Source organism: Micromys minutus, assembly GCF_963924665.1.
Source record: "Micromys minutus genome assembly, chromosome: 1".
Taxonomy (NCBI): Eukaryota; Metazoa; Chordata; class Mammalia; order Rodentia; family Muridae; genus Micromys; species Micromys minutus.
The window spans coordinates 128,475,971-128,501,522 of NC_137969.1; the positions used below are offsets into that span (position 1 = coordinate 128,475,971).

Sequence of the window (25,552 nt, forward strand, 5' to 3'; positions counted from 1 at the left end):
ACTTTTTATAAAGAAGCTAAGAATCTGTAATAGGGAAAGGATGATGATCTCTTCAACAGTGTCAAAAATAAAATGGATGCTGACATACAGACTAATTAAAATGGATCCTGATCTCACACCATATTCAAAACCAATTCAAAATGGATCAAAAACTTAAAGATAACATTTAGAACTGTATAAAGACACAAGAGCAAACTACAATGGCATAGGCCTGAGCAATGACTTTAAAAAAATGTGTTATCCAACATCCAGGGAGCATAAGATAAGACATACAAATGGTATTATGTCAAGATAACAGCATTCTACACAGAAAAGAAAACATTCAACATTACAAAAATAAGAAATAGCTTTTGGACTCTATCTGCACCCAGAATGTATAGCCGGCCTACCAACATCAGAACTCACAGTCTGCCCACAGAGAGCTGAGCACCCAGGAGCACTCTTCCTGCAGAGACCACTGGACCACAGACCCACAGGAGAGACAAGCTCCAGTCAGAGACAAGGTCAACTAGCATCACAGACAATAAGATGGCAAGAGGCAAGCCCAAGAACCTAAGAAATGGAAACCAAGACAACCTGGCAACATCAGAACCCCACCACAGCAAGTAGTGGATATCTCAACATACTAGAAAAACAAGATTTGGATTTAAAATCACAACTCATGGTGATAATGGAAGGCCTCAAGAAGCATATCAATAACTCCTTTAAAGAAATACAGGAGAAAACAGGTAAACAAGTAGAAGACCCTTAGAGAATTACAGGAAAACACAGCAAACAGGTGAAGAAATTGAATAAAACCATCCAGGATCTAAAAGTGGAAACAGGAACAATAAAGAAATCACAAAGGGAAACAACCCTGGAGATAAAAACTTAGGAAAGAGATCAGGAGTCATAGATGCAAGCATCAGACAGAATACAAGAGAAGGAAGAGAGAACCTCAGGGTGGAAGACACCATAGAAAACATTGACACAACAGTCAAAGAAGATGAAAAAAATCAAAAAGCTTCTAACCCAAAACATCCAAGAAATCCAGGACACATTGAAAAGACCAAACCTAAGGATAATAGGTGTAGAAGAAAGTGAAGACTCCCAACTAAAAGACCCAGTAAATATTTAAAAAAAAATCCCTAAACTAAAGAAAGAGATGACCATGAAATACAAGAAGCCAACAACAACTCCAAATAGATTGGACCAGAAAAGAAACTCCTCCTGACACATAATAGTCAAAACACCAAAATAAAGAAAGAATATTAAAAGCAGTTAGGGGGGGGGGAAGACAAGTAACATATAAAGGCACAGCAATAAGAATTACACCAGACTTAACAGAGACTATAAAAGCTAAAAAATTCTGGACAGGCATCATACAGACCCTAAGAGAACACAAATGCCAGCCCAGGTTACTATACCCAGCAAAATTCTCAATTACCATAGATGGAGAAACTAAGATATTCCAAGACAAAAGCAAATTTATGCAATATCTATCCAGAAATCCAGCCCTACAAAGGATAATAGATGGAAAACTCGAACCCAAGGAATGAAACTACACCCTAGGAAAAGCATGAAAGTAATCTTCCTGCAACAAACCCAAAGAAGAAAAGCACACAAACATAATTATACCTCTAGCAACAAAAATAACAGGAAACAACAATAACTATGTCTTAATATTTCTTAACATCAATGAACTCAGTTCCCCAATAAAAAGACATAGACTATCAGACTGCATATGTAAACAGAATCCACCTTTTTGCTGCATACAGGAAACTCATCTCAGCAACAAAGACAGACACTACCTCAGACTAAAAGACTGGGGAAAAGAATTTCCAAGCAAATGGTTTCAAAAACCAAGCTGGAGTAGCCATTTTCATATCAAATAAAATAGATTTTCAACCAAAAGTCATCAAAAAAGATAAGGAAGGATGCTTTTTACTCATGAAAAAAATCTATCAAGATGAACTCTCAACCCTAAACATCTATGCTCCAAATACAAGGGTACCCACATTCATAAAAGAAACTTTACTAAAGCTCAAAGCATATATTGCACCACACACAACAATAGTGGGAAACTTCAACACTTCTCTCTCATCAATGGTCAAATCATGGAAGCAGAAACTGAATAGAGACACAGCAAAACTAATGGAGGTTATGAACCAAATTGATTTAAAAGACACCTATAGAATATTTTATCCTAAAACAAAAGAATATACCTTCTTCTCAGCACCTCAAGGTACCTTCTCCAAAATTGACCATATAACTGGTCACAAAAAAGTCCTCAACAGAAGATGGTAAAAAAATCCCATGCATCCTATTAGATCACCATGGACAAAAACATCATCATCAACAACAACAATAACAACAACAACAACAACAAGCCCAGATACATATGGAAGCTAAACAATGCTCTACTCAATGACAGCTTGGTCAAGGAAAAAATAAAGAAAGAAATGAAAGAATTCTTAGAATTTAACAAAAATGAAGGTACAACATACCCAAACTCATGAGATACAATGAAATCAATGCTAAGAGGAAAACTCATAGCTCTGAGTGCCTCCAAAAAGAAACTAGAGAGACCATACACTAGCAGCTTGATAACACACCTGAAAGCTCTAGAACAAAAAGAAGCAGATACATCCAAGAGGAGTAGAAGGCACGAAATAATCAAACTCAGAGCTGAAATCAACCAAGTAAAAACAAAAAGAACTAAACAAAGAATCAACAAAACCAAGAGCTGGTTCTTTGAGAAAATCAACAAGATTGATAACCCCTTAGCCAGACTAACTAAAGGGTACAGAGAGATTATCCAAATTAACAAAATCAGAAATCAAAAGGGAGATATAACAACAGAAACTGAGGAAATTAAAGAAATCATCAGATCCTACAACAAAAAACTTTACTCAGCAAAACTAGAATATCTAGAGGAAATGGACAATTTTCTAGATAATTCAGAGACTGCCTCACCTGGGGACTCATCCCATATGTAGCCACCAAACCCAGACACTATTGCTGATGCCTAGAAGTACTTATTGGCAGGAGCCATATATGAATGCCCCCACAGAGGCTTGGCCAGAGTCTTACAGATACAGTTGAGAATGCTTGCACCTCATTGGGACCCCAATGAAGTGGGTAGAGAAAGGACTGAAGGAGCTGAAAAGGTTTGCCACCACATGGGAAGACCAACATTATCAACCAACCAAACACTCCAGAACTCCTATAGACTAAAATATCAACCAATGAATACACATGGAGAGACCCATGGTTCCAGTTGCATATATAGCAGAGGATAGCATTGTTGGGTGTCAATGGGAGGAGAGGCCTTTGGTCCCAATGTAGGGGAATGCCAAGGCGCTGAGGTGGGAGAGGGTAGTTAGGAGAGGAAGCACCTTCATGGAAGCAAGGAGAATGGCGGGGGGGGGGGGATATTTGAAATGTAAATACAGAGAATATCCAATAAAAAGGGAAATAGAACAAAAGAAAATATAATTGGGAATGGACATGAGCATCAGAAGAGGTTTTCGTGGAGTAACATAATTAAAAACATGTGTTCAGCTCAAATGTCATGTACAAATATGAGAAGAATGCTTCCTAGCAGCAAGATAAAGGAATAATACATGCCAACACAAAAGCTTGTGTAATGGTTTGCATCAAACGTAGACAGACTGGAAGCTTTTGGTTTGTAAAATTCATCAGCATGTTCACTTCAACTATGGCTATGTGGAAAGGCTTGTTCTCCAAAGACACAAGTAACAGCAAACAGACTCCCACTGCTGAGGCTTTCCAAATCCCTGAGACGGTCAGCAAATTGCATGATTGGGGCCAAAAATCATTCACCGTATCAATTTTCTTTCAGCATCACACAGTATCGCCCATAGTGAAGCATGGTGCTCAGCTTGGGTTGAGTTTTCACTTCGTATCTGATCCTTTGGTTTCTAGGATTTTAGCCAGCTTTGAGTTGAGCCAAGATTGTTTTTGCCCTGCAGATATTATGTTTTTGTTTTTGTTTGTTTTTTTTTTGTTGTTGTTGTTGTTGTTCTAGTTGGATCAAGGTTGTGGGGCCGTTCTTCCTAAAGGGGAAGATACAATGGATCTGGAGAGGAAACACTTAAGGTACAAACCTTTTCAGCATGACTGATATGGCTCATTTGTTATATCTGTCTACTCAGGGAACACTGCCTTTAGGGTACCTTTTACATGGGGGATATGCCAGGATTTGCTTAGGAGGAATGGTTGAAGGACAATCCTGGAAATGATGATGATAAAGATGATGAGGAGGAGGATGTAGATGATATTGAAAAAGTGGCACCAATACTGTTCCCTTACCTCTTCCAAAGCCCAGCACTGCCCATCAGATGAAGTTTGCTGTCTCTGGGACATCTAATACATCCCAGGGGAAGCATGAAAAGATGGGGTAAGGAAGGAAGGAGGGCAAGGAAGCATCTCCTTCTCTCCAGAAGCCTGACACCCTAGCATGCAACAATTACTTAGCAATTTACTTGTTCATAGTGAGATATTTATACTGGTCATGTCAAAATCTCCCAACTATTCTTTTAGCCTGGATAATTTGATTTAATCTATAAGGAGTGGGCCTGGTCAAATTCAACAACTGGTCATGGCCATTTGGATGCAATCCTGGTACCCAGTGGAACATTTAAGGGTAGATCTTCATGCATCATGACTATAGCAACTTTGCAAGTAATCCTAGGGACCAAGGAGCCAGGAAGCTGGCTAAACACCACAGACTATATGAAGCACCCTTCATTAAAATGCAGAACTTAGCAGTCAGACAAAGAATTTGGGCTGTCAATGAACTAATAAAAAAGTGGCATCTCTGTCCTACAGTCTCTGAAATTGGGGATGAAATTCATTCACCAACATAGGCAACAAATACAGAAAGCAATACACAAATCATAGATATTAACAAATCAACATAGAGATGCTGCAGACATTTCAAAGTACTATTTATGTTGCATCCCTGTTTGAAAATTTTAGCTTTTGACCAATTGCTAGTAATCACTATTTGATGTGTTAACAAATAAGTGGGCATTTGACTAACGTGTTTTACATTTCAGACATGTTAGTGATTACATTTAATGGTTATTATAATTATTTTTATTCTGTGTAATTTACTTTAGGATTAAAAGATTATTCTGGAAAGGTGTTTGTCTTCTCCATATTGCCAAAGGCAAAAATCATGAAGAATTCTGCCATGGAGCATAAATGTTTCAGGAAATGTGACCCAGATAACAGAATCTGGGGCTTGATGTAGATTTCCTCATGCTGAAAAATTGTCATTGAACATACAACATTTTTCACATGAAGAAAGTTTTATGGGTATGCAGATATAAGCCCCTGAATGTTATAAAATACATAATCAAAATTAATAAAATTTAAATTAATTACTATTAATTAATATGCCTACTGTCTGCTAAAAATAACCTGAATACAAAGTTCAGTGCTGTAATATAACTCACGTATTCAGGAAGCTTCTACCATGCTGAACTTGGCCAAGTAGGGTTGTGGCCATTTTCCTGTATTTGAGCCATTACAAAGGCAACCTTCAGAAGCATGTTTGGTCTTCAACAAGGAAGAAGAGCAAGTGTGCATCATTCCTATCTGATAGCTATCAGATATTAAACAATATAGCTATGTAAGCAGTGATATAATCATGTATAGAAACTCAAATAAGGGCTGGAGAGATGGCTCAGCCGTTAAGAGCACTGGCTGCTCTTCCAGAGGTCCTGAGTTCAATTCCCAGCAACCACACGGTGGCTCACAACCAGATGCCCTCTTCTGGTGTGTCTGAAGACAGTTACAGTGTACTCATATACATAAAATAAATAAATAAAATCTTAAAAAAAAAGAAAGGAACTCAAATGAGCACCAAAACTCCATAGTGGTAACTGTTATATTTACTTTGCCACATGATATAGAAGATGTTTATTTTCTAACACTTTAAAGGAACATATATAATTAAAAATTTTTACATGGAATTCTTAGATCACTCACATGTACCCCAGGTCCCAGACCCAAGAAATTGAACAAAGCAACTTTGTATGATGATAATGATGGTGATGATTCTGAGGACAGTTGGAGGCTTCAATACACACTATCCATAGTGAATTTAAACAATTAGAAAGAAACTATTAGGAAACTAGAAAAATAACACATTCCTACTTTCCCTAAACCCCAAAGAAAATTAGAAGCTTGTATCCAGACCACAGCTTGTACAATAACCACAGTAATATATTTCATGGGTGCTAAAGAGTAGGAGCAACTCAGATACCTATCCTTGGAAGGATAAACAGATAAAATGGTACATATCCATTCAATGGATATTACTTAGCACCTGATATGAATGCATCCTGAAATTTGCTAGTGTTGTCTGATACCCTTCCATATGTGTCCAACTTTTGAACATTGAGACACCGCATTGTCATCGACAGAGCTCACACAGAGGACCACACAACTGAGTTACAAGAACCATTCTTATCTGTGGTAAGTCAGCTCTGAATTTTGAGGCACATTCATAGCTATCCTTGGCCAAATGCAGACCATGGGCCTCAGTCTTGACACACCCGCAGGTTTCAAAATGAGTAAGCCCATGGAAGCATAATTAGTTTAAACTGGGGTTGCACAAAAAGGGAATATGAAGCAACAGGGACAGTGTTTTGTAACCAATAAATTAAAAAAATAAAATTAAGGAGCAGCAATAATTGCACAACTTTATAAATACAATAAAAACTGCTGAGTTGAACACATCAGGAAGGTGGACTTAATATGTTGCTGATGTTTTAGGAAGCAGCTACTGTCTTTATGAGTTTGATCCTTGACAATCCGACCCTTGCATAGAATGCATTCTGACTACAGAGCCCCCTCCTCTGTCTCTTACCCATCTCCCACCCCTACCCTTCCTCCCACCAAACTCCCATTCTGCTTACAAGATGCTTTTATTTTAAACTTGGGTATTTTATTTACTTGGTTTTGTTTTTTAAAAGTACTTATTTTTCTCCCCCAAAGAACTGCCTACCAGAGATCTGAGAAGAGAACAGAACACAGGAAGTTCTCAAGACACCAACCCATTTTCTGACCCTTCACCAGAATACAGGCTACTTTAGTGTGAACCATTTTCTATGTGATTCCAGACCTCTTGTTAGCCAGTTTTACCTTTTCCCTCAACAAGTGTTTAAATACCTACAATGTACATAAAGAGAAAACATTATAATATGAAACCTAGACATAGCATGCAACCTAGAAATACATCTGTTGCTGAAACATGGCATTAATGTTTACAGTGGATCTCCTCCTTCTCTCCATAGCCCATGGAGCTCAGAGTGAGGGTCAGGGAAGCCCAGAAGCACAGTCTGTCACATGAAGCTACCCCCCATGCAGAAAGGACAGTGGCCACAGCGTAGCAGTTATGTGGTATATTCTAGTCAACACTTTATACATTCAGAATTCTCAGCCTTGACATGAAACGAGGACCCCTCAGGAAAAACTGTTTTGGAGCAAGACCATTTCTAACTACCTATGGATAAGGGTTGGCCAGGATATCCAGGTAGAATGTTGGGCCATGGTATTTTGGGATCAAAGTACACTTAAATATCTTTTACATATACCAGGGAATTTTAAACTGTTAGGTGGAGAACAGTAATAACACAAGGAGGGAAAACAACCCTTCTGCAAGGTGCTAATATGAAAAGAAGACATTAAATGATATTTTAGTGTTGGTTAAATAAAACCAAGCAATGTAAATGTGATCAGTTCCACTAACATATATTAAGTATTTTCAGTGAATGCACTTCACCTAGTCAGTCAAGTGGTTGCTGTTGTATCAAGAAAAGCATAGCCAGCCATCACTAAAACCAAAATAAAACAAACCAAAAAAAAAAAAAAAAAAAAAAAAAAAGTGAAAAGCTGATGGCTCTATTCTCTCAGAGCCTAAAGTGTGTGTGGTAATACTCTGAGCACTATAAACAATAAATCCCCTCAGGTACAACAGGCTCTGAGAGAGCACTGGTCCAGGAGTCTAAATACCAGAGTCATAACTTCCTCTCCACCACTTCCCAACCAAATGGTACAGGACGTGTCAACTTGATCTTGTGCCTTCAACATTGAAGCATGTTCTTACCTATCCAGTGATGCTCATCAGCTAATTATGGGGCTTGCACCCAAATATGCCTCGTAAGCCACCAAATCCTCAGTAAACTCAGATTTATTCTCACGGGGGTATTTTCAAATAGAAGCTCCTAGTAGCCAACGGTTCCAGTTAATGTTGACAGTGAATCGAAAGCCTCCCTGACAATCAACATGCAGTCAAGCACACGAGCAACACAGACGGGCAAACTGTCCAAGGGTTTAGCCTCTCCTCACATAATCACTGTGATTTCACCCGGGTTTCACCTACGTGTCAAAAGAAGTTCAGATCCAGCCAGAGGAAGAGAATACATATGTCAGAGTTCCATCAAAATCCTAAGCTAAACAGCAAGTGCCCTGTGTTTCTTGTATTCTCCAGGGCATGTGCTTGTCAAACTTATTTGAATCTTAATGAATGACAGAAACATCCACTTAGAGGAAGAAAATAGCAGTTGCTCTAATTGTGACCACATTATCTAGGCTGTTTTATGTAAATGTCTTCTTCACTCCTGATAGAAAACACCGTCCTTGAGAGAAATGAAGTGCTTGAGCAAAATATGAAACCTTAGAATTAAACTCCCAAGGAAATTAATTTCAACATGGCATAATTCTGCTTTGCAACATTGCCGTTCAGGTCGTGAGCCTGCCTGCGCCCGGATCACTGCTGAACACTGAGTGTAAGAGGCGCCCAAGGCCTATAGGTAGGCTGTGAAATAGTAGAATCGAAGCAGGCTGGCCTTCTCAAACTGGAGAACAACTCTGCTTTCTCTCAAGCTCTGGCAAATCCTCCGCATGAGAGCTTCAAGATAACTTACAGTTTTCCCTGCCTATGAAAACAAACACTCTGGCCGGGACTGAGATGTGTTTCCTTTCATGGATGTCATGAAGGAGTGAAGGAACAATGTGACTATGGATGGATGAGTTTTATATCATTTCTGATGACTTCGCCTTTTTTTTTTTTTTTTTTTTTTTTTTTCTTTTACTTTTTTCTTTTTTGGAACAGAATGTCTTTACACACAAACCCATTGCAACAGGCTTCTGGAAATAAGGTAACTTTATTGAAGGTCTGGGGCCATCTAAGGGGTTGAGTTACATTCCAGAGTATGATATCTCTCGATTCTGTATTTTCTCTCTGACCCAATTCTTTTTCTGGAAATACTAACTCTCTCTTGGAGTCCACCCAGCAGGAAGGAGTTCTTGGCAAGTACCACTTTCCTGAAGGTGTGATTGTTTGCAGTCGCCAAGATGTCCAGTAACTGTCACCACTAATAAAAGAAGAAAGAAAGACACAGACAAGACAAGCACACCTCTAAAGCAAATAGGGGTGAGTTTTCAGTCATGCTGTCCTCTTCCTGTATGGATAGGGAATCCCTCTAGCAAGGCTCAGAGAATACAAGTGACTTCCCTTACTCACTTAAGGAATAACTTTTAACATGAGGCTTACAGTAGGGCAAGCACTTGTACCATGGGCTCTAGCCCAGAAATGTTGACTCATTACTCTCCCTACTCTGTCTCTGACTTGCCTGCAGAGCTGCTCACGTGTAAGAACAGGCACTCCTATAGGATCTCTGGATGAACGGCTCTCACCACGTGACCTGTGAGCATCAGTTGTGATGGACTCAAAGGCATTCTTGTTCAGCAGCTTCAGACTTACTTGTATTCCTGTGACTCTGGTCCTCCAGAGAAGGAGCTCTGGGTGTCCAGGCCTCAGTGGGCTGGCTGGGGGGCATAGAGGGCACCCCTGTGATCTCATCATACACTGTATTTACAAGGATAACGCCAGGCACTTGAACTTCACCATCAGTGACCAAAGGCTCACTACCATTCGACTTGAAATAAACCTTTTTTAATGTTCCTGAAAGACAAAATGCATATAGATATATATTTGAAACATTTCTCAATGAATTATTGGTTTTTTTAAAAGCAAACATCAAGGAATTGTTAGTTATTTGCCCATCTGTCATCCTGTGCAGGCAAACCCAAAAAACAAGACCCAAGCTACGATTATTGACCTTTTTAATACTGCGACCCTTTAGTATAGGTCCACCTACTACCCAAAGACAGTGAGACATGCTTGCTTCCAGCCTTACATTTTCCCCCAGTTTGCTTAAATCTGAGCATAAATAAAAATAGCCAGACTCAAATACCTATCACAAAATATCATAGAAACCAAAAAATAAAAGATTAAACTCCAATTATAGCACAAAAGAAGTGGATAAAATAAATTATTTTCATTTTAATCAGAACAACATAAAAGGATGACATAAGAAAGAGCCAATAAACTCAGATTATTGACCAGTCACATTCACAAAACAGTCAAATGTTGGGTTATTGAAACTGGCCTTGTTTGCTTTCTGGCAGAGTTTTTAAGACCTTGAAAGAGATCACGTATTTTCAACTCAATCAAAATAGTAAACTGCACTTCATGACGGTACCACTACCGTCAAATCCAACAACAAAAGCAAACAAGTGTGATATTGACCTATCCTTAGAAATACCCAAGGGAAATATCTTTTCCTAAACACCATTTACAGTGAAGGTTCTAACCGGCTCTCACTTTCCTAAATCATCCCAAGGACCATTAAACATGAAAGAAATACAAATGCAGTGTTGACTATCAGTCTATGAAAATATGTCTTTCTCTGCATGAGGAAAAATTAACTCCAAATCAAAATAGCAAAGCAGCCATCTCTGACTAGCTAAGGTCAACCGTTTCATCTGTCGAAGGACTCTAAATAAAATGCTGGACGCAAAAGCAAGCTTTGCGATGCAGGTCACACACTCTTCAAGCACGCGTGGCCGTGAGGAAATGTCAGGCACATGAGGAAAAGCAAAGTGACCGTTCCACGGTTTTCTAACTCTGCATGATTCAGAACCTTAACACAGATCACAGGAAATGCTCCTGGGGGCCTCACTGTCACCTAAGCTGGACTGCAAAAGCTCAAGGAGCTTACATGTGGCTCTAGTAAATGTTACCATTTAACAATCCAAGTTTATTGATGCTGTCTTATACATTTTGGTATTGCTTGTCATGTCTTTTCTGTTTTGATTACTCTCTTCCTTGCTTATTTCTGCATAGTTTTTTTTTTCAGATATCTTATTTCTGTTAGCGTTGCTCAGTAGGCAGCCAGTCCATCGACATCCTTCCAGTGAATACCAATTCCTTACGTCGATGGCTGTAAGTAGTCCCACTGCAGTCAGTTTCTTGTTATATGAAGTTCCTCAAGTGTTGCTCTTAATATTCTTGTCATCATGGCTCTCATTAATAACCTTGCTCGTATTTCTAACCTCTCTGGGGCGGTGAACACGCTGCTAGCATCTGCCTGGCCCAAGAAACACTAACTTCAAAAACTCATCACTTTTCAAATAACAGGCAGCTTCCAAGCCCCTTAGCTGGAAAAATGGCAAAGCAATTTTCCAGAATGCAGAGAAAGATCATGTTTGACAATTGCCAAAGCTGATGCTCCTGAAGGCTGTTTCAGAGAGAGGGAAAAGAAGGGGAGGGAGAAGGGGGGAGGGGAAAAGAAGAGCAGAGGTGGGGCAGATGATGGGAGCAAGATGATGGGAGACTTAAAGGATGCACTTCTAAAAGTTGAAACTTCCTCAGTTTTGTTTCCAAGCATCTCTGGAAACTGACCATCTCCCAACACGGCTGATCACCACCCATCAAGCATTTGTTTTAATGTAAAAGGGGGACGTCAGCACCACTAGGTGATTCCAGTCAGTAGCACAGAAATGAGGTGTACAGAAACGCTGAGCACCAGGGGCCCAGGGCGGGAACTCATCCTCCTGAAGCCACCCATCCTTGTCTCCATTTTGATCTTTGTGGTGCTACAGGTGACATTTTGATGTCTACAGCCTGGTGGCCTCATGTTAAAATCTCATCTCTGCAGCTCTCTACCTTAGTCAGGCAAACTTTCAAGTAAGGAACACGCAAGCATTCCGAAGTTTACAAAGCTCACTGCAGAGACCTTGCTAGTCAGTGCTTCTTGTGAAAACACTTAGGACGGCTCTCAGCTCACAGTAACCTCTCACAAGCTCTCAGATACTTCTATGTGACCATATCAATCAGAAAACTTTTCTCTTTTTAATATTACTCAGATAATTTTAAACTTCAATTTTCTTTTACCATAGTGTGAGTGTCTCAGCATCACGAAACGGCTATATTGCAAAGGTTCAGCACATAATATGCTTTCGGAATGAGAAAAGTATGACTCTTTCGAGCTAAACTATCAGTAGCCATTAAGGACGGATGGTTGGTGAGTGTCTTGGCTCTAAAGTAAAAAAGACAACAAGATGGAAGAAGCAACCTGTAGCTCTGATGCTTCCTGCAAATCCCAGCACTCCTTCATAACAAGAAAGAGCTTGGAAGCCACAAGTTAACACTTCCTCGAAAGTGGGTACATCCTAGTTCTCGGAGCCCATGCCTTGGGTCTTGTATACCTAGCACGACAAAGGGGCATCACAATGGTAATTAAACTAAGGATCTTAAGTTGGAGCATTATCCTGGTTTATTCAACAGACTCTAAAATACTCATCAGGGTCCTTCTAAAAGAGGGGTGTGTGACAGTCATAAAAGACTCAGTGAGACAGTGGTTCTTGAAATTAGAAAAGGCAACAAAATGGATTGATTCTCTAGAACTTCCAGGGAAAGTTTTTTCCAGTGAAACCTATTTAGATTTCTGACCTTCATAGCTTTAAGATAACAGGGGGTTGACTTAACCAAATTCTTAAGAAAATGGCTGCATCCTGAGTGAGATAACCCAGTCACAAAAGAACAGACATAATATGCAGTCACTGATAGTGGGATGCTAAGCCCAGAGGCTCGCACTGCCCCAGAAACAACTCACAGAATGTATGAAGTCCAAGGAAAAAAGAAAACAAAACAAACAAAAAAAAAAGTCATGCTCAATCCTTACCCACCAAGAACACATTGAGAAATTACGGGTTGCACCCTGTATTACATGTACTGTTTGCTCATTGTAAAAAAAAAAAAAAAAATCTTTACACACCAAGAAAACTTTGACTATTTCCAGGTTGCATCTTATTTTACATGTACTTTATGCTCATTGTAACTAGTGGGATCTTGATCACACTATCAAACCTTTAAAAAAAAAAAAACTAAGTACTGACAAAAATGTATTGTATACTTTTATGCAAAAAATGCTTAAAATCTGTACATTTATCTTTGTTTCTTAAAATAAAGTTGTTAAAAAAAAAAAAAAGATAACAGGGGGTTTCGGAAAGCTACCAAGGGTGTGATCATGTATTAGAGCAGTGGTAAGGAGCTGCTACAGGCTGCTGAGTGCCTTCACTACAGTGAGTTGACCTTCCAATAAACCTATGCAAGAAGCAAAACTCTTATATACTCCACACAGTATTTGAGAGAAACCAACATGAGTGCATAAGAGCTAACTTGTCCAGGAACAGGCATAGGCATAATGTACACTTCTTACCCTGAAATAGAAAGACAGACAGACAGACAGACAGACAGACAGGTAGACAGATAGACAGACAGGCAGGCAGACAGACAGACAGACAGAAAGATAGACACAGACAGACAGATATAGATAGATAGACAGACAGACATAGACAGATAGACAGACAGATATATACAGACAGACAGATATATACAGACAGACACAGACAAACAGACAGTCAGAAAGCATTCCTTAGGGAAAAAGCAAGCTTGGAAATCTTCAAGGAGAAATACAGATTTTCTACGTTGGAGAAAAGTACTTGTGGGGAGGAAGAGGGATGGTGATAGGGAACAAAACATGTTCTAAACAGAACAGAGACAAAGAAAAGGCCCTGCTGCAGATGCTGGAGCTTGGCTAGCACATAGAGAGCCAAAGGAAAGGTTGGAAGGCAGCAAATATCAGTCATGAAAGCCAGTGCATGCCAAAGGTTTGAAACACATCATGTTGTGATGGTCAACTTTTAATGGGTCTTATGGGACCCATCACTATGTCTGCCAGTGATGTTTAAATGGATCAGAATTACAGAGCAGAATCAGAAGCCATTGTTACAGTCTAAGTCGGAAAACTAAGCTCTTTCTCAAGGCAAAAGCAGTAAAGACAACCAGAACTTCCAGAAGCAATCCCAGTAAGAACAGGAGGGGAAGGTGTGTACAAGTGGAACTCAGGAAGCACACCTGCACATGAAACGTGTGCTTGTCCCTCAGTGCTGTTCACCAGAAACTTCCTTCTGTTCCATTCTAGCAAGAAACATGGAACTATTGCACTCTCTGGCCTCTTGGGTACAGCCTTCCAACAAGTTAAAAGCCGAAAGCAAGACGGTCAAGTGTTGCTTCTAGGCAGAGGCAGTTAGTTGCCATGACAACAACCTCCAGATGTTTTATGTAACAGCCACAAAGTTCAGAACAACAGCTGATCCATCAGTGCAGACCCTGGAAGACCTGAGTGGTATACACTCCCCCACCAACATCCCACAAATCACCTGTAGAGTGAGTGAGAAATTAGCCTGCTTTTGTTTTTGTTGTTGCCACTGTTAATGATGATGATGATAATATCAAATATTAGTATTAACATCTAACCAATCCTGGATGATAAAAAAAAGATCATGAAGATTGCAGACTCAATCTATGGAAGTTTATTTTTGCTGCAACCATTTTGCATATATATTTATTATAAAATGCCTAGCAGTATTTAAGGGCAGGGGTCAACCTGAAGCAATGTAAAGAGCTCTTGCAGAACGTCTTCCCAGGCTCCCCACAAAAAAAAAATCTCCCTTCATTGTGCTCCCATGCCACATCTGCTTACACTTTAGAGAAGGCACCCATGTGGAATTGCCCATTTCAAGGCCCAGGAGAACACCCAGAAACGGCCCTGCCCTCCACTGTGACTGCGGGCTGGATGTATAAATGATAAATGGAGTGATGGGAAAGGATGGTGTTGCCAAGGAAGGGATGAGTGTAACCTGAGAATGGAGTTCAGGACAGATGCCTTGACATTCACTGGACAAGCAGAGAAAGATGGTCTGTAGGGAAATAAACAGAGAGAGACAAAACATAGGCTCTTTGTATCAAAGTCTGGTTCAAATAACTATCAGTTCCAGATACAGCGTATTAGATAAAGAGACGTTGGTAGCTGCGATAAGAAAGATCACTGTTCTAAGGAGGAAAAAGGATGAAGATTTATTGCAAGGCAGGGATGATGGATAGGCACGGGGATCTCTGCAGGATAACGCTGGAGGGAGGCCTGAGACTGCATCCTGCAGTTCAGGGTCCCCAGGAGGGTTGCTGTTTGGTCCAAGAATCAGACTTGGAGTGAAACCCCTTTGATCATCATTTCAGGAAGCCTGAGGTATAGATCTAAGGATATAAAGCCTGAGGATTTTGCGAAGGCACATGCTTGTGTTTGAAAACTCTCTGTTAGTGATTCTATACCAGAAAGCCAAAGCTATGGGAAGAATCTGAAGATTTACACAAGCAATAAGAAGGGAGGTCAGGACACACTGCCAGAAACCTTATACTTTCTAGTGTAAAGAAGAACCCAGAGAGTGTCCCATTTGAAGGGGATGCTCAAGATCCAACACTGAGAAAAAAGAAGTTCAGTCTTCTAATTCCAACTTTTTATAAAAGCAATCAGCTGTTAAGAAACTTTCTAAGAGAAAAACACAGTTTCCACTTCAACGCTCTCAAACCCAAATAGCAGCATGAGGGAAGGAACACTACTTTTGAAGAATACTTTTTCTCTTGAGTTCAAGAGAAGTGGGTGAGAGATATAAATCATATTTTCCAAGGTCTCTCTGCTTTTTATTCTTGTCCGTGTCAAAAAAGTCTAATGAGCCATGTTGAGAGCTTTCATAAGCACAAAGAAATCTAGAAAGATGACCTCAGATTTCTCTTCAGTAAGCCTATAGATAAAACAAGAATGATCAGCTTTCGATGGTGATGAGATTAAGGCTTTTGTGTACAAGTCTTCAACAGCCCGAGGAAGAAAGATTCAGTAACCTTCTAGTGAGATTTTTAGACCAGTTTTCCTGAAACAAAACTGACATGAAGAATCGTTTTAAAAGTCAGTTCAGCCAGACCCCATGACTGTTAAGAATCCATGGCACATACTCAATCCATATCATCTCATTCTCCACATAGCAGCAAACACAACTGTTGAAATTCCCAACCGAAGGGCTGGAGTGGGGTTTGGTGGCAAATCATTGGTCTAGCACTCGGTCTAACCATACTCCCACCCTCAGCCCCACAGAAGTAAAAGAGGGGGGAAATGGTTACCAATCAAGACATTAATGTCAAAAAGAGCAGTGACAAGTCTCAAATCCTTCTAAGAGTTTTATGGCTTCACATTTTGTGTTCCAGTATAACCTATTTTGATGTGAATTTTTAAAGAAGCATTCAATTCTATTCCTTTTTCACTCAGATACCCAGGCATCCTAACACCTCTGGTTTCAGAGACCATCCTGTTCCTTCTGTGCATTCTGATCTCCCTTGCTGAAGAGCAAATGAGCACATATGTGGAAGAAAGCAACTCAGTCTGGGCCCAGTTCTGCCCTGTGGGTCACCATGTCTATTGTAACGCTGGTGCCTGTGTAGTTTTGACAACCCTGTTTTTAAAACTCATTTCTTTTTTAAGTCACCAAGTGTGATGGCCTCGAACTTTGTTCTTCTTTCTCAGAATTGCTCTGGCGATGTAGATATCTGTTGAGGTCCCATAAAAATTTCAAGATTCGTTTTCCTACTGAAATTTAGCTAGCTACTGAATCAAAGTTATGAACGTCTTTGGGTAGTGCAGTCTCGCTAACATGTGTGGAGTCAATGAACTCAGAATATCTTCCACATACTTCTGTCGGTTCCAGTTAATCCCTTCAGAGCCATATAGATTTCCATGCTTGTAAATTCAACCTCTTTGATCAAATTTGTGTCTTATGATCTATTTGTATTTTTTCATGGTGTAGTCATCAATATGGCACAAAATCACAACCAATAAATGCAAAAAAAGTAGTCTAACTGTGATATATCAATATAGAAGATTTATGCACAGCAAAGGGAAAAGCAAGCAACCAGAAAGATGGTGGAAAAGTATCTGATAAAGGTCAATGCCCAAAATATATGAGGATAAACAACTCAGAAGCAAGAAAACAGCCCAGTTCTAAAAGTGAATGAAAAGTAAACTCTTCTCCAAGGGCCACAGCAACAGAAACGATCACTGGATGTTCAATGCAGAAACGATCACTGGATGTCAATGGTATCAATAAACAAGCACACCCTCACTGAGGTATCACCTTGCGTTTGTCAGGATGGCTGTTGTGTTGCTGTTTCCTCTGGATTCAAATGCTCCCTTGTGGATGAAAATGGGGGCTCTGGAAATAGAAGATCATAAGACCTACAAGCCCTCTCCCTGTGGTTATAGGGGCAGTGAACAGTTGCTGTAGAAAAAGACTAGTAGGGCTGCCTGCAAATTGTCCTTTACTATGCTGAGCCACTATGCTTTCTGATGACACAGCTGTGTGCGTCTCTGTGCTCCCGAAGGTGATGCCTATCTCACTGGGTTTTCGAAGGCTGACTTGAATAGAATCATATCTTTGGTTTGTCAGCAGTGTCTTATTTAAGGTGAATAGATAGTTATTCACATGTACCCAGGAAACATCACACAATATATCTGGCACCAAAATGCAAGCAGAGAGGGGGTGGAGGGAGAGAGAGACAAAGATGCAAAAATAGATTATAAAGACTAACTAGGAAGATTATAACAAAGGAAAGAATAGTTACAACAGGATGCCCAACAAGTACCAACATAGGCAAAGACAAGTAGAACGGTGGTATAGTCTCTGCTATGAGGTATAAGACACATAGCTAAGGCTGAGCTATCTGAGGGTGAGGAATTTCAGATCAGCATGCAACAGAGCCCCACCTGTCTCTCAGGAAAGAGCACAGGAGAAACAAGTGAGAAACATGGGGAGACGAGACCAGCCTTCAATAGGAAGAATGAAATTTTGGGGGTGGGGGTATCAGTTGGGGTTTGCTATCTATTGTGCCAGGCAAGGTATAAGAGAGAGTACAAATTAGTTTTGTGCTAAAGAGATTATTGACACTCCAAAACATGGAATTTTTGGTAAAATGTGAATGGTCAGGAAAGAGAAAGCAAGATAAAAGTGATAGAAGATATTGTTTTAGAAAGGAAGAGGGAATCCATGACTCACACTGTAGGTGGGGGCACTCAGATGGGCTAGCATGGGCAACTAGCATGGTCATGAAACTCTGCCCCCAAATTACTTGAAATGGGAAAGACTTTAAAAAGAAATCCAATGAATCTTGACAGCCTACTCGTGAGGCTGCAGGACAAAGGTGCAGACAGATCCGTCTCAGTTCTGTGAAAGTGGAGAAATGGGTAATAAACTCACACCTCCATGAGGAAACACTGCATAGCCAGAGGCAACTCAGTGCCCAATGGACTGGCTCAAAATAACCATTAGGGATGCTTGACTTATCACCAACCAAGGTCCCCACGAACACCAGGGACCAAAAGACAATAGAAAAACTATGCTAAGAGAATCCTGGGCGTGAAAAAGGGAGTGTTTAGCAGCAAGTTCACTGGGCTTGATAGGTCCATGTTCACTGGAGAGTTGAGAAGGAAGTTAATTGAGCAATGACTTTGAGACAGAAGGGGACTTTAAGGCTTTGCTGAGCTACTCAATGAGACAGGACCTCCACGAGAAAGGAGAGGTTCTGGAAGATCTAAATGGTTAAGCTGGAGGGGAGATGGGAGTTATAAAATGCTGAAGTATTTCGGGATGAGAAGGGGGCGAGACAAAGAGTCTGCCTCAGGTGGATGTGATAAAGTTGTGTCAAGCTGGAGTTCCAAAGAGAAAGATGGCAAGAAAAAAAAAAGATGTTGTGCTAATGGTTATAAAAGGATTTATAGCCTATGTAGAGATTTACAGAATGTACACGATAACACAAAACAGGTTAAATCAAGATTAAGTTTGTCTTTGGGGCGGGCAGTTATTCCCTCCAAAGGAATAACTCTGTGTACATTTCTCCCCTACATGAGAATAGACACATGGTGGAGATTGCCCAACCCAGGGTTCTGTCAGTCACCCAGTATAGCCATGGTACTAAAGCAGAGCCTGTCAGAACCAAGCAAAGCATAGTGTCCATTGAATGTGCTACATCTAACCAAGCTGAGCTGCACAAGGTGTCTTTGCTGAGCCTGTTATGAAAGATGGAGAGGCATGGCAGTTCTTCAGTAGTGCCCATAATGAGGAATCTAGGAGAGGATGTCCGGCTTCCTAGAGCTACAGTTACTGGTGCTATGAGCTGCCTGGTACCGGTGCTGGAACCAAACTCAAGTCCCATGCAAGGACATCATGTGCTATTAACAGCTGAGCTTCTTCAGTTCCAGATTTAGTTCTTATTATTTTAAATGAATTTATCTCTCAAAAGTCATATGAACCTAATCATCATATTGCAAACTCAAAAGTAAGTTTTAGTTTCTTTAATGAGCAAACGGACATGCTGGCTGGGGAGCTGTGGAACTTGGAATCTCAAGGTTGCTGGGATGATGAGTCCTGGTACTATAATTTCTGTTCTTAGAGCTAAAATAAGACAGATACATGTCAGTCCCCTTCTGGTTGACTATTGTAAAGCTATGGAAATAATCACTCCAAGTAATTAACCATAAATAAGAATTCCTTGACTTCCTAATCAACTTTATCACTTCTAAAAACACTGCAGAGTTATTTCATTTGCAACAAAGCTTGCTCATCTCCCACTGAAGATGAAGTATCTTGCGCAAACTCATGTGGCCAAGAAAGAAAAGACTACAACAGCAACCCTAGACCTCCTAATGCCAAATTATGGCCCTTCCTTCTATGTCAGCCAGACCATCAGGAGAGTGTGATCACCAAAGAAGTTAAATCCCAGATATCATGAACTTTCTTACACTTCAGTTTCTTTTAGAACACCAAATCTTTATTTTACATCCACATCGTGAAGTCCCTATGGACAACTCAAGCTTCTGAAAAGCTTCACCTTGCAGCTCCTATTCAGGGCTGTGTGAGTCGCTGCTCCTCCATAACCTGCTGCCCACATACACTGGCTACTAAAATCAGCTCTGCTCTTCAGAAGCCTGTTCACCATGCTGGCACCAGCCGGGTAGGACTGGGAAAGACTGGAGACAGACAGTACAACCTGGATCCCAGGATTCCTGAACAATCCTCGCCAACGCGTGAGCAACGGCAAGCGTCGGGGAAGCATGAAGTCATCTACTGCCAACAACTAGAATGTCTCTAAAATAAGCAGGATTTAATAAGAGTTTGGCAGCAAAGATATAAAGTGGCTGTGGTGTTCATTACAACAGCATGCATCTCCATTATAAAATACAAAATGCTTATGGGGCAAGATATTCACTAGGAAATTGTGCAGTGTAAAACATTAAAAAAAAAAAAGTGCTTCTGAAGACCTTGGTTTTCAAAGTCAAAGATAAAGTCGAGTTTGTGCAACCCTTGGTCTTTTTCCTCGAAGCTTTGAAAAACCAGAGACCTTGTCCCTCACTATGCCAGACACGATCTTTTGCCATGTGGACTACATCCATCTTGCTGAACTTTCCAATGTTACCAACTTCTTTAACTCGGTTTCTGATGTCCATCTTTGTGGTGGCGGGATTACTTGGCTCCTGCACTGCTCCTGCTGTCAACTAGAATTTCTATTAACCTCACTGCAAAGGGTCAGATGATATTTAACTTCCCTAGGTAGACTGTGTCAAAACCCTGAATACATCTGTCTTCAGCATGGGTGTCCTGTGTGAGATTCTTTCCTTGCAGCTGTGAGCACCTATGAAAAAAATGACTGGTCTGGCTGCCACTCAGTCTTCATGGTGTTCACATCTAGTATAGTTTTCAGTACAATCATCACTGGCATTAATAGTAATAGCAAGTCACATGGTCACATGGCTGAAACTGCAGAAACTATCCACTCATTGGTTTGACACTTTAGGACCTAAAATGTTGTAGTGAGGTATAAGGCACATCCTAATCCAGTTAATTTCAATGTTGACTTCCTTTAAGAGCAGCACCACAGGTCCAATGACCAGCCCAAATTGGGACCCATCTCAAGGGGAGGCTCCAAGGCCTGACACTATTACTGATGCTCTGATGCACTTATAGACTGGAGCCTAGCATGGCAGCCCTCTGAGAGGCCCAACAAGCAGATGACTGACAGACACAGATACTTAAACCCAACCAATGGTCTAAAGTCAGGGAACCCTGTGGTTGAATTAGGGAAAGGCTGAGAGAAGCTGAGGAGGAGGGTGATACCATAGGAGGACCAGAAGTCTCAACCAACATGGACCCCCAAGATCTCTCAGACACTGAGCCACCAACCAGGCAGCATGCACCAGTTGGTCCTAGTCCCCTGACACATATACAGCAGAGGACGGCCTGGTCTGTATATGAAAGAAGACATACCTAACCCTTGAGAGACTTGAGGCCCCACAGAATGAGGAGGCCTGGCAGGGTGTGAGGTGTTGTAGGTGCAGTAAATATCAAAAAATAAAAAATGGCTTATCTCTTTATCAGCCCTGAGGTCTCACTCTGTGGGCCCGGTTTTAGTACAGAGCTGAGTGCACCTCTGTCACTCGGACATAACTGCCGCCGCTGTCTAACTTTGTCCATGTGACTCCCTTCCCTGGTGGTTTTCCACCACCTGTTTACTGTCTCCATCCCAAGGTGTTTTGTTACCCCAAAACTCAACACAAACACAACTCTACCGCCTGATAACTTTTCATATAAGTTTATATATCAAACTCCCAATCCATAAACCCTCTACACAATAAGATTACATCAAATAGACAAAGATACAAACTGCCCTTCTATATAAGATATTAGACCTATAAAATCCTTACATTTTCCAATAAAGCACACCTGCATCTAATTCATCCTTCTGGACCTCCATCTTGGAACTCCCTCACTCCTCCCTTATCCTCTCACCTCTGACCCCTCTCTCTCCACCTCCCTTACCCTGCCCAGTCACTGGCTCTCCTTTATTTTTCTGATTAAAATGGGAAGGTTCAGATGAGGTCACTTTACAAGTACGGGAGTATGCAGTCCTTCTTGGGGAAGTGGAGTTAGCATTAAAATACGAACAGCTTCAGGACAATCTACCATAGGGGTTTGGGGACATCCTCATAGAGATGGGGTTGGAATGGGATGGGGAGCTGTCTTAAGGGGATAACGGCATCACTCACCCACAAAGGACAGTAGGATGACCAGGAGCAAGATGAGGGCGCAGATGCAGGGGATGAGCACCAGCAGGAGGAAGCGCAGCAAATTTGCAGTCACCAGCTTCTGAGGACAGCCCTCGCCCACGCTACTGTCTGCTCTCAAGACCTGATGGAAGAGAGAGAAATGAAACGTGGTTTTAATATCACACAGAAGCTCTGTGGCTGGTATGAAATTTTACATTACAGCTGTCCTTTCAGAAGAGCACTATTCCTAATAGGTTTGACATCATACACTTGAGGGCATGAAATAAGGTAATATAAAAATGTAATATACAAAGCAAGTGAATAACTGTATGGACAACCAAATCCTCTCTTCTTCTCCTCTTCCCTCATCCCACTCTTCCTCTTCCCCCTCTTCCTCTTCCCCCTCTTCCTCTTACCCCCATGTAAGGCAATCACTCTACCAACCTTCCTTCCTACTTTATTTTATTATATACTCTGAGATGTTTTTCATTACATAAACTTTTAATGATATCTCATTTTGTTTTTCTTAAGAAGCATTTATCACATTGGCAGTATTCCAAACACTATGAATTACCACGGCAAGAACGCCCCCTGAGCCAGATGTAAACAGCTCAGGGCTGTTTGACACAATGATCAAATACGGAGGAGTAGGTATAGACAAGACACTAACTAGACACTTCATTTTTACTTGTCTCAGTCCCAACCCATGTTGGCACACACACGTACACACATACACACACAATACACACCAGATTTTTAAGCAGTAACAGTTCTATAAGGTTAAGTATTACTGATCACATATCTACTAACAACTACAACAGGGAGAGATTATCATGGGTGTCAGTGACACAGAGCCACTCAGAGGGTGTGCCCTGCTGCTCACTGCTCTCCTACAGCCTATCCATGAGAGAGTGCAAGAGACCACAGTGATAGCTCAAAATGTTCTTGTCAGCAAATGCTTTACATTGTGTAAAGTTCAAGCTCCTGTCTGGGAATTTGTTTATTACAAATGGCTAGATGAAGGCAGAGTCTTTCTCAGCAGAAGCCTGAGATGCTACTAAAAGTGCTTCAAGTTATGACAGGCTGCTGCCCTAGTACACAGAGCAAGCATAGCTCCTGATTCTTGAGCCTATCTTCCTCTTCTGCCAACTTTGGCACATGTGTGTTAAATTCTGTAATCCTTTAGAATGCCATACTTCAGTCCTGAGCTTTCTTTCTTGTTATATTGCACAGATTTTGTTCTGGGTGGTAGGCAGTCCAAACCCCAAATCAAATTTGCTTCTCATTCCCTACTTCCAAACTAATTCTTCCCTGCTTTCTGTATGTTCACAGAAACTCTACTATTTCTAACAACCCCAATCCCACCACTTCTCATGAACCTGCCAAACATGGCCAGTACTCTTCTTTAAGGAATCAGTAACTCTTGATAAAATGACAGGTCTGCATAAAGCCTTTTGATTCTCAAGAATGCTCCAACAGAATGGCCCTGTGGTGTTGCTACAGCATCCTCATTGGCCTATTATCATTTCCATGACATGCAAAGGAAATGAAATGGCAGACAGATCTGATAGGTTCTTCTGATGCATATAACAAGAAGTGCTCACCACAGAATGCAATAGTTTCTTCAGTAACCTTGAGAATTTTCCATAAGAGACACCGTTTGAAATAACACGTGATATTAGCTTAAGAAGGGCTTCATTTATTAGGCTTCTGTGTCTACTAGTGCATTTCCACTGCACCTGACCCAAGGTGAGTTCATTTTAATCAGTCTACAATTGGTTCTCATTCAGACAGAGGGATGGCATAATATAATAGGCAGTCTGTGATGGCACCTTAATCACAGCTCTGTCACTGCACAGGAGGACACCTACCAGGTGTGTAAGCAACCATTGATCCAATGGAACTGAAAGCCAACAGAGGCAGTAACTGAATCAATTAAGTATTAAATGCCTGTAGTAAGTCTAATGATGACTTCCAACTAATGATCTTTCCAAAGCTCATACCTTGTAGAAGATACACTGCCATGGAAACTCAAGGATAGAAATGTAATTTTCTAAGGAAGAAGAAAAGAAGGTATACTTCAACCAACAGAATTCTAAGAAAAGTAACCCTGAAAAAAAGTATGTTTGAGAGGAAAATATATCCAGAGAGTTGAAGGGTCATAAACTGCCTCTCACTCCTCTCCTGCAATGGCAGGAACCATCTCTTTAGTAAGAGATGGACGTGGAACTATTTTAGGCATAACTGCTTCTTGCTACCCAGAATGCTGTAACAAAGCAGAGAGAACCACACTCAATACCCACAAAATAAGAATCAGAGACAAGGAGTTCTAGAATCCCATAAAAATGCATATCCTCCAGAAACTATACCCCTGACTATTCTGTATATACTCTTACCAATGGGTAGAAAATCAATTCCTTTACTTTTTTTTTTCTTTTTTAAGTAAGAGAAGGGAAAACTACTTAAAGCAACTCGGTATTGCAGCGCTGTCTTCTCGGTCACATGGTTTTCTGCACACACTTTTGGCTCCTGGACACTGTACCTAGAAATGCTTTGTCAGTTACAGGACTGTGAGGTTCTTCTCAAGAACATAGACCTGTATGAACATAGTCAGAGTTCTCTGAGGAACAGAGATAGATCATAGACATGGGTTTAGTAAGTTCAAAGCTGGCTGTTCACCAATAGAAGGATTAAGAATCCAGTGGTTATCGGTCCACAAGGCTGGATGTCTCAGCTGGTCTTTAGTATATGCCAAAATCCCAAAGAAGTGGGTACCAATGACAGTGATAGAATAAACTTGCAAGCCGGCAAAGAGCAAAACTCTTCCCTCCCCCATATTGTTGACATAGGCTACCAGCGGAAGAGGTAGCCCATATTGAAAGTGGCCCCACCTCAAAAGATACATATGAAAGGTGAGTCTTCCCACTTCAAATGACTTAAGGAAAAACCTCCCATAGGTGTACGCAGCCCCTTGGGTTTTAGTTAATTCCAGATGTGGTCAACTTGACAAGAGCAGCCATCACAGCTACTGGGAAGCAGCCGCTAAGATGACTCCTAAGCTTTCAGGAGGCTTTGAGCAGCATCCTCTAGGTGATGTTCATCTTCCAGCTCAGAACCTCCTCATCTACCAGAAGTGAACCTCCTTGAGACTGTGTGATAAGCTTAGGCAAGCATCTAGTCAGAATTATACATGTATATTATAAAGC

The 25,552-nt window shown here is 40.8% G+C and overlaps 1 protein-coding gene across 2 annotated transcripts in view; it reads right to left on the minus strand.

Moving 5' to 3' along the window:
* CORIN (corin, serine peptidase) overlaps positions 1-25,552 on the minus strand; it is a gene marked incomplete at both ends in the record, with an annotated part of 183,377 nt that overhangs the window by 128,740 nt on the left and 29,085 nt on the right. For both annotated transcript variants that reach the window (XM_080912225.1, XM_080912224.1), the window contains 2 exons: positions 9,782-9,982; positions 22,347-22,488. In XM_080912225.1, the coding sequence (XP_080768351.1) occupies positions 9,782-9,982; positions 22,347-22,488 (343 nt within the window). The remainder of the gene's footprint in view (positions 1-9,781; positions 9,983-22,346; positions 22,489-25,552) is intronic.